The sequence below is a fragment of the Nannospalax galili genome, unplaced genomic scaffold (assembly GCF_000622305.1).
Source record: "Nannospalax galili isolate Female #2095 unplaced genomic scaffold, S.galili_v1.0 scaffold1354, whole genome shotgun sequence".
NCBI classification, from domain to species: domain Eukaryota; kingdom Metazoa; phylum Chordata; class Mammalia; order Rodentia; family Spalacidae; genus Nannospalax; species Nannospalax galili.
The window spans coordinates 118408-128607 of record NW_008335784.1 but is presented as its reverse complement, the minus strand read 5'-3'; the positions used below and the strand labels follow the sequence as shown (position 1 = coordinate 128607).

Here is a 10200-nt window from a genome sequence, read left to right as displayed (position 1 = left end):
TGTAATTAAGAGGTATCAATTCAGGTTTGTTCAGATTAAGTTTAAAGCCTAAAAGCCAAACCTTCAGAGCCAAGCAAATCAGAAAATTCTTAGTCAGCACGTGATGTAGAATGTTTACACACAAGTGGAAACTTGCAGCTGTATTTTGCTGAGGTCCTCACCTTTGCTCCCAGCCCAGTGGGTTCCACTTCGCTTTGAACATGTGAGTGAAGCTAAGGTGGGCCCAGTGTGTTACGCCTGCTGTGGGTGACTCAGTAGTGGGTCCACAAACAAGAACTCTGAAGCTTTTGAGCTCGACAAGGAGCTCCTGACCTGGTGTCCATGGAAACGACCTGTTTTCACCCATAGGTATAGCTGTGAGTATCCACCTACCGCTTAGTTTCATCAGAAATCAGGGTTGGAGCTGGAAAGATGGCTCAGCAGTTAAGAGCACTGGCTGTTCTAGCAGAGGACCCAGGTTTGAATCCCAGCACCCAGATGGCAGCTAACAACTGTCCTTAACCCCAGTTCTAGGGGATCTGATCCCCTTTCCTCACCTCTGAGGGTATTGCAGGAATTGGGTGCACTCACATGCATGCAAGCAATACACTCATACACATAAAATAAAAATAATGAATAAAATATTTTAAAATTTTTTTAAGTAAACAGATAAAATACAACAAATGGGAGAGAGGCAAGTATCATTCTATTCCCTCAGCATAGCTTGATTTAATGTGAATTTTAAAAATACCCAGCTTTTCTAAAAGTATACAAGACTTTGTGTATACTAATCCTGTGATTTCACCAATTCTAGTTTCTTGGAGAATAAAAATTGTTTCTCTCAATGTATTTCTAAAATTGGAAATGATCAGAGCTGAGCACAGGGATAAAACAGAAGCAGAAATCCCTTATTAAAAATCTGGCAACATGTTGAAGGCCAGTCTTGTCTTTGACCATCTTTCTTCCCACAGATTCATTACAACCTTGCCTGTTGATCATCACCTCATTATCTCCCCCTCTGTGTGCTGTAGCTATAAATGCGCTGTTTACCCGTGACCTGGTCTCCCACTCCTAAAAGTTACTTTTATCACTCTGCCACTTCTTAACCAGCTTCCTTTCACCTTGAAATTGCTGTTTTTTTCATTTTGATGTAGACTAATTATGTCATGCTAGATGGGCCCAATCACTCACAAGTATAGGAAGTTTTCTTCTTGGTCTTTCCCAAACACCATAAAAGAATTATAAAAATGCAAAGCCTGGAACTGCTTTTGCAATGACCTTATTTTTTAATCTAGGAAGTTACCTATTTAAATCATCTATTCATCTTATTCTAAGATTGTGCTATTTGAAAATGATTTTTCTTGCTAAGGCAGTGATTTGGACATAAAATATTTACATGGAGTATATTAAAGTAAGTGCATTAATTATATTAAGAATAATAATTTGGGGGATGGAGAGATGACACAGCGGCTAAGAGTACTGACTTCTCTTCCAGGGGACCCAGGTTTGATTCCCAGCACCCACATGGCAGCTAACAATTATCCATAACTCCAATTCCAGGAGACCTAATGCCTTCTTCTGACCTCTCTTTGCATGACATAGGTTCACTTACATACATGCAGGAAAAATATCCATACACATAAAGAATAAATATAAATGCATATAAATGCAAGGAATTCATACCTACAATTATTTTTGAGATGATACAAGGTACAAAGTCAAGCCATATTTCCCTTTGCAATGCTTTCATGTTTTTAATGTCCCTCAACCTATTTCTTTTTAGTATATCAAGAAAAAGGTATTCTGAATATTAAATCTTAAGTGAAAAACTAATTTTTTAATTGGACAAAATCAGTTGCCCGACATAAAAGTGTTGAGTTTATTATTCGTTTGCTTATTTCTGGGTAAATGTTTTACACATCCTTAAAGTATGCTAGGTAGATAAGAGATTTGCCTGAGGGAGAGATACTAAAGTTTGAATTGTATCCAGAGTTGCCTTGGAACTGATTTTATCTGTAAATCATTGAAATCGAGCTTTTACTTTGATGTGCCTCTGATTTTTACAAAAGTACAATGAAAAAAATTCTGATTATATTTTCTGATCATTCATTTGAACTGAGGGTAAAAAAGACTGTTCATTTTAATTTTCCCTCCTATGTTACCCAGTACAGTCTCATGAATGTCCTGTGTACTGTGCAGAATTTATGGTACCTTTTCCTGAGGTGACCCTCTAGCTCAACGGAAGATAGCAGACAGATGTGGCTATTTCTTTAGCTTGGTTTTAATTTTTAATTGGACTGATCAAATGAATCATGATGGCAGTTCATGCATAATTCTACTTCTTTGGTGTTTTGATAAGTAAGAGCACTTCTTAAATAGGCAAATACATGGATGGCTGATTCAACTTTAAGTAAGGATAGCTCATAAGACAGTAAACTTTACTTTGATGACTTTGAGCCTAAGGCTGTGTTTACCATTGCCTACAAGTACAGATTTTCATTTAAAGAGGATGGTAGGGAGTACATATTGTCAGCACCAATCTTCTCCCATCTAGTAGGAGCCAAGGCAAAGAAAAGGCATTAAAGAGAAGCTCATCACAAAGAGGATAAAGGCATTGCTGCAAGGTCTTATATAAAACACCCTATTTTCTAACAAGCCAAAGACAGCTTTGCTCAAATGTAGAAAGGTCCCTTCTAGATCCTGACAATAATAGTTTCTATGTGTTCTACAGAGAAAGGTAGCAAATAACATCACTTAAAATGTTAGCTGCATTGCAGTAATTCGTTTTACATCAGTGTACCAGCATGTCACTTATATTAGAACTTTTTTACACTGTTCCTAACGCCTTGGGAGGGTAGCCGTTTAGAGTATACCATAGCAAGACTCAATATGGACGAAAGGTTAATATGACATTGTTGATCACAATAGCTAGGTCGCTTTTTAAGAAATGGCTGAAAGAGCTACAAAGCAGTTTGTCAAGTTTTGTACAACGACAAAACTTTAAATCTGTATTATTCACATAGAGATGGATTTGCAGGAAGGTCTCAGACGCCAGAATTCCTGTTCCATGATGGAGGCTGACTAGCAAGATGAGTTTTATAATCTGTTACCTTGGCGATAACAGGGCTGTGGCATAGCTCTGCTCATTTGCTGTCTCTCCTCCATAGATCTTGTGATGCAAGAGAACTCTGAGATGACGGCTGGTCAACTCTTCTTTTCAGGAGTATAGGATTGAAGGTCTACACTAGAGTTCATTTCAATTCTTCCAGACATCACAGTCCAATGGTCATGGAGATGAACACCAGGTTTCAAGAAGCTGAGGCAGGAGGATTGCAAATTCCAGGCCAGCCTGGGCAATATAGCTAGACCCTATTTCAAAACATAAAGGAAAGAATTAAAACTTCATTGTACATAACCACCCTGTTGGAAGGAAAGTTTCCCTCTCTATGACCAGCCTGTGGCAAAGTGCAGAGTGGTTGGAACAAACTCAGCTTTGTCTCTGCTGTGGCTCCATCTCCCTAGACCACTGGGCTAATGGAGAGAGATCACACATCCTTCCTCTTCACGTCAGTAGGTCACTGCCTTTTGTAGGTTTCTTCCTAGAACAGATTTTTAAAAATATTTATTATTTATTATTTTATGTGTATGCGTGTTTCTCCTGCATATAGGTAAGTGCACCCATGTCGTGCTAGCACAGATTTTTATTCTAAGAGACAAAGGGAGAGCTGGCTGGCCATGAGCTAAAACATTCCACAAATCTTCAGTTAAGAGTGCTATGATACACCAGTCTTCTTTTCCTGTTTTTTTTTAATCAGTGTCTGAGAGTGGCTCAGAAAAATAAAATCAAAGTCTTTGTGTGTATTTAAGTATTGCCTGACATGAGAGGTTGCTGGCACTGCTCCAAGACAGGTCAAGTCTATGCATTTAAGATGAAGTCACTTTCTTCTTTGTTTTAAAACTTGTCTGTGAGAAAGAGCCCAAGGAATGCCATCCTGAAACACTCCCTGGATTTCATTTCCACTGTGCTGCTTGTCACACTTTAAATACGGGCATGTTTGATTCATCACCAGCATAATACATTCACCACCAGATAGAACATTCACCAGAGAGAAAGGATCTGCTTGTTGTTTAAACTGCAGTAACGAAATGAGAATTATTGTTGCCAAATTAAACTCATTTCCAGCAATGCATATACTCAGTTGTTTCAGAGTAGAATGATGAAATGAAATTTGGGTCACTGTCGTTTTATATTAAGAAGCAATCTGGAAATGATATTCAACTTGCAGTGTTGGAAGAAGGTATTTCATGCAGAAGATATTTTGTTGTAGAATGTAGAACAAAGACACAGGTTGCCCTGATTTATTTTCCACCGTTCTTCTAAGGACACTTAGGAGCACAGTGTTTTGCCCAGAGCTGCTTATGCTGTTTTATGGGAACTTTTCCATAGACGTTGAAAAATGTGTGAAAAATTTTCCCAGTGAAAAATGTGACCTTCAGGAAGTGAAAAGGTCTCCACGGGACAGTTACCTTCAAAGGAGAGACTTTTTTCATACCGGCATCTGCAGCCAGTTGTCAACTGTGCACTGACAGATTGGTACTATAGTGACACTGTGCATCCAGCCACAGCCTTCGAAAATGATAGAGTGGCAGAAAAAGTGGCTCAAGAAACAAAACCAGCCAATTCTGCCTGATTCCGTGACCTTCTCAGGTCAGAGCAGAAAGACTGGCCGAGACCTCAAAAGCACCACTAATCTTTTTATGCACAGAGAAGGAATTCTGCATCACTGGTGCTTTATCTGGGATGGTCTTCATCATTTTCTAAGAACAGTTATGGGAAAAGTATCATCTTAACTCAGGCCCACCTGGAGCAGGGGGGGAGATGATTATTGTGGAAATGAGAGTTAAGTGTAGTGAAGTGGCACAGGCCTAGCATCCAGCACTCAGGAGGCTGAGGCAAGAGGATGTAAAGTTCAAGACCAGTTTGAGCAACAAGACCCTGTCTCAAAACCAAACAACCACCAACTGTGGGCTTGTCCAAAACAAATGGCAGCTAGGAACTAATTACCCAAGTCTTAGAATTTTACTCTTCCTTCCATGGTTGAGAAAAATCAAGAACACAAGTTCAAGTCTGAGTTTGAATAACTTCTCTGTCACTGTCTATGTACCTTGAACAAATATGTGTCTTTGTGCCTCAAATTCTTATCTGCAAAGTGAGTGCCATCCCTGCCCTGCCTGCCCTGCACAGTATTGAGGAACAAAAAAGGTGTCCAGTCCTTACTTTTTTTGCCCATGCCAGAAAAGGGACGTACAGTGTTCCTACCAAAATGATAGAGGGACAGGACTGGTCAGGAGCCTAGAGCCAGGGCTTATCGCTTAACTTGAAATCTTACTCTCGTCAAAAGAACCAGCTTCTGTGCAACTGCTATTTCTTCAGCTGCACTTTGGTTGTGCCAGAACACTTGGGATACTTTTCTGGTTGAGCCTCTGAAGCCTCTAACCTGATTTTCTCTTCTTGCATCATGCTCCCTCTGAGATCCCCTGCTGTACTGCCCCAAAATGAATGGCTGGAACGCATACATGCTGTGAAAAGGCCAGGCATTGCCAAATCACTGTGGCACACTCACGCTCCCACTGTGATTCCTTCTGTGTTATTTTTATTTGGGGGGAATTGTTAGCAGACTGCGGCATCCTAATGGAATTAACATCACCCAGCAAAGCAGAATGAAAAGTAGAATCAAATTATTATGGGAACTAGTAAGACATTGTTCCTAGCCCACTCTGTGGAGCTCACTGAGACTTATTACGTGGTGTGACACCCGACAGGAACATCCCTTCTTGAAGTTCCCCCACCCCCAGGGATCATTAGTGCTGCTCAGTTCTGGCCACAGCAGCAAATGTCATCCACTGAAAGCATCAGCCACTTAATTAGATTTGGAGAATGGAAAGAAGAGGAAAGTTCTCAGATAAAATGCTGAGCAGTGTTTAGAAGGGAAGGCCGGGACTACACATCACCCCCTATCAGTACTTCACCACGTTTGAAGTGAGATGTAGAAACTTACAGAAAAATGACCTCATCCCAGAAAGAGTTAGGAAAGATATCTTTTTAGACTTGATCTTCTTCTGGAGAGATCTTTCCTCAGGCTGCATTATCTCACAAAATGAAGTCTTTCTTTGCACCTGCCTAAGAGGAAGCATTCCCCTTCCATGCCCCTTACAATCTCTCTCGCTCTTTCTCTCTCTCCTCTCTCTCTCCCTCCTTCTCTCCCTCCCTCCTTCTCCCACCCCCGTCCCTCCCACATACATACTCATACACATTTTCCATGATGAGGTGATAGAGTACATATGAAGTCAGTCTAGAGAAGAGTAAAAACTCAGGAAACGTAGGAATTGTGTCCACCTTCCCAAAGATGATGGGGGAATTCGGGCCTCAAACTGAAGTCTCTTGACAGCAAACCTGGTACTCTCTCTGCCATTCAGAATGAATCCAACCTCTTCTAAGCTACCTTAAGTTTGTCTATTCAATATGTAAAGTACATAAAATGAATTACCTTTAAAGAACAGAAACAGAAAGAAATGGCCCCTAATCTTAAAACGATAAAATTCTATCAATAAATCAGCATATAATAAACATTAGGAAAAAACATTCTGCAATGCATGTTGTAGGGAAATGCTGGTTAGGAGAGAGGATTGTGGACTGCAGTCTGTGCAGGATTAATTTTGGTGAAGGGCTTGGGAACTGAGTTTGGGGTTCTCATCTCAGAACACTCACTTAGAGCATCTGCTAAAATCACAGCAGATGGGACACATCAGATGTGTGTTTTTCTTTTTACTTTATCTTTAGTTCCTTGGGGAAACCTGGCACCTATGGTAGTATGGAAGGAAAATAAAAGCTCATTTTATAGCATCATTTGTAATATAAAGACGTAAACATGATTTTTTTCTTAGGGAATTATTTTATTTTTTCCCTCCCTGGTGGGTTTCATAATTAAGCCACACTGAAATAAAAACGAAAAATTAGATTTAAATGTCTTATCTCCTGACAAATGCGCTGAGCTGCATTTGTTGTTTTTGTTTCTATAGTTTCAGTGGACACCTGAGCCCCTGCTGCTGCCTTTGTTTAAAAACCAAGACATTCTTTGTTGTGCCAATTCTCCAGGCTGTGATTTCTGCTGCTGCTATCATGAAAAAGCAACACCAGTTCCTTCCAGCTTAAGCCCTGTGTGGAACTGTGGCTGTTAATACACCTGCTCATCCTCACCTCATAGAGATGTCTGAGGCTGACCCCTCGTCTGGATTCGCGGGAAGCGTGGAGAATGGAACTTTCCTTGAGCTCTTTCCCACATCGCTGTCCACATCAGTGGACCCATCTTCAGGCCACCTGTCCAATGTCTACATTTATGTATCCATATTCCTCAGCCTTCTAGCCTTCCTGCTTTTGCTATTAATCATTGCTCTCCAGAGGCTCAAAAATATCATCTCCTCCAGTTCCTCCTACCCGGAGTATCCAAGTGACGCTGGGAGTTCTTTCACCAATTTAGAAGTCTGTAGTATTTCCTCTCAGAGGTCAACGTTTTCAAACCTTTCATCCTGAAGAAGCAGAAGGATATTTCAAGCACTCCCAGCTTTGGTGTTGCTTCATGAAAGAAATGACCCATTTGGGTAGACCTGATTTCCTCCTTCATCTTTGATTTCTTTTCTGTTCAGGATGCTTTTCATTTGTGAGAGGAGAAGCTAATGGAGATGCATGCAAACTTTGAGGTGTAGAACTCCTTACACATTGCTTGGTCAACCTGGACCTGGCTTCTTAGAGACTCGTCAGCCCTTGTCTGAATGCCGTGGACTCAACTTAGAAAGGCTTTCAGGATACAGTCTCTTGTTTTTTGCTGCTCTCGTAATACTTTAATGCCAGCTGAACCAGCAGAACCTGGAAAACTTAAGTCTGAACTATTTAGAGATATTTTCTGTAACTAAAAGAAAAAACAGAGACATTAAATTTAAAAAGAGCCAACTTAGACTTAACAAGTAACATTTCCAAATGGAGGTTAAAATATGCTAAATGTTTTTTCTTTAATTTCACCTTAACAAATAACTATCACATGTATTGATGAACAGAAGTCATATGGAAAAGTTCAGGAGAAGTTCATAACGTTTTATAGCAAGAGGAATATGTGTTATGATGCAGTTTGTAGTGCTTTTCTGCCTCCTGGGTTTCCTCTGCTACTCATGTTGCAGTTGCAATACTCATTGGTTATGGAATTCTTTGTGATAATTGCTGATGCTATTACTAAGTAAAGTACCCAAAGAGGCATAATTAGTTTTTATTTCAAGTCTATCATTTTCATCCAGTGGGAATTAAGCATAGAGAAACACTCGTTGAATTGTATTTTGCACAGTAATAACTCTCAGCAGTTGTGAGTATTCCTTCATTTGACTTGTCTTTAAAGCTTCACTGCAGAACAATATCGTCTCTAAGGTGTCAAATATTCAGTCATACACATTAGCTTGCAAAACTTAGGGACTTTATTGTGTATATATGTGCTATGTAATCTATGAATGTGACATGTCTCTGATAATTACTTGCTGTATGTTGACATAATACTCTGCACTAAGGTTTGAGGATGCAAGTTTATACTAAAGGCTTCAGATGTGCCAGTTGGGCAGCTACAGATAGCTCCATGATGCTGGTAGTTGCTCTGCTGTGGTAGCCATGGGTATCCATGAATGGAAGCACACCTGTGAGCACAAACATGGAATGTGGTGGGAACCAGGCAAAGCAGACTATAACTCCTTAAGAATAAGAATTTGAAATGTAATTTTAAAAAATAAATGGTCTACAGCCTGAACACAGTGCTGAGTGACCTCTGAATATTGACGTGCCAGCATATAAGCCTTTCTATGGCAACCAACTTATCCCCAAACCAAAACATTTAATACCCTTAATCAGCGAAGCTTCATTGCACCCCATGGATTGATTGTGCAGTCAGTACACCCCAGGAACAAGAATGGAAGAAGCAGTTCACATTTACAGGATCTGTCCATCATTCTAGAATGATGGTAAGGAGAATCAAAAGAGACCTTTTAAATCCACATTCAAATCAGGCCACATTTGGCTACTTATGTATCAATAACATCTACAAACACTATGAGACCAGCACAGAGCTGTTGCCCTAAGCTGTGTAATCAGATGAAAATCTTAGCTCTGCTGCCATCTAAAGTATGACAGGAGTTGACTGTCAATACATAGTAAAATCTTTAGACTGGAAACACTCTGCAGTTTTAAGTGGTTTATCATTCCCTGAGTATATGTGCATATAAATCACACACAGACACATATATATATTCTCATATTGCCATGAGGGTTACATAAACATCTGTACTATCACTTCTAGCTTTTTTGTTATTCTTGTGCTATTTTGGTTATTGAGGCTACTGGGAGAAGAGATTTTTAAAACTGAAACACCCTACCAAACAGTATGACCTGATAATGACCTGTCCTGAGGTAGCTTTACATCCTTTACTTCTGGAATAGATTCAAAGATATCTGACAGCAAAACCACTTGAGTTGAGCCCACTCACCTCTGCAGGTGCACTCTCACCTCTCCCCCACATGACTATAACTCTCCACTGTAAGTGCAGTAACTGTGAGCAACACTCAGAGATGGAAAATAGGAGTCACCATTACAAATTGGACAAAGGAACATTGTACAACTTGAGATGAATTCATTTTGTTGAAAAGTTGGGAGAGATTGGAATACAGGTATATAAATAAAGAGGCGGAGTCCACTGGCAGCCTGGCTTCTTCTCTAGTTTGTTTTCCTTTAGTGAGCTCATCTGCGACCTTCTTTCCTACAGAAGATGCTTTACCTAGGACTTCTAAGTATATCGAGGGAGCGTATACACCCATAATATCCATATGTAAAATGCCTGCATCTGTATGGTATCTCTATGGCATGTGTGGATATGGACATATTTATATGCATACACCACTGATTTTTCTCTGAAGCAAGATCAATTGAGTATGACCCTAATGTCAACCTCTCCTTATTACTGCAAGGATCATTCCCTCTGGACAGTAAGCAAGCCTCACATTGCCCTGAAAAGAAGACTCACATCATCTGGGTGCTTGTAAAATACAAAGGTAAGAACTCTCCCTCCTCCACAAGTCCACCCCAGCAATGAGCCAGTAGGCATGGCTCACACGTACTTGAGAAGAGGCCTTTC

General features: G+C 40.1%; 1 protein-coding gene across 4 annotated transcripts in view; it reads left to right on the top strand.

Moving 5' to 3' along the window:
• Sertm1 (serine rich and transmembrane domain containing 1) overlaps positions 1-9762 on the top strand; it is a 21792-nt gene extending 12030 nt beyond the window's left edge. For 3 of the 4 annotated variants that reach the window (XM_017797492.1, XM_017797490.1, XM_017797491.1), the window contains exon 3: positions 7060-9762. In XM_017797492.1, the coding sequence (XP_017652981.1) occupies positions 7247-7570 (324 nt within the window). In that variant the 5' untranslated portion in view covers positions 7060-7246 and the 3' untranslated portion in view covers positions 7571-9762. The remainder of the gene's footprint in view (positions 1-7059) is intronic. The other variant, XM_008830490.2, reaches the window with a different exon arrangement.
• Positions 9763-10200: the final 438 nt, after the last annotated feature.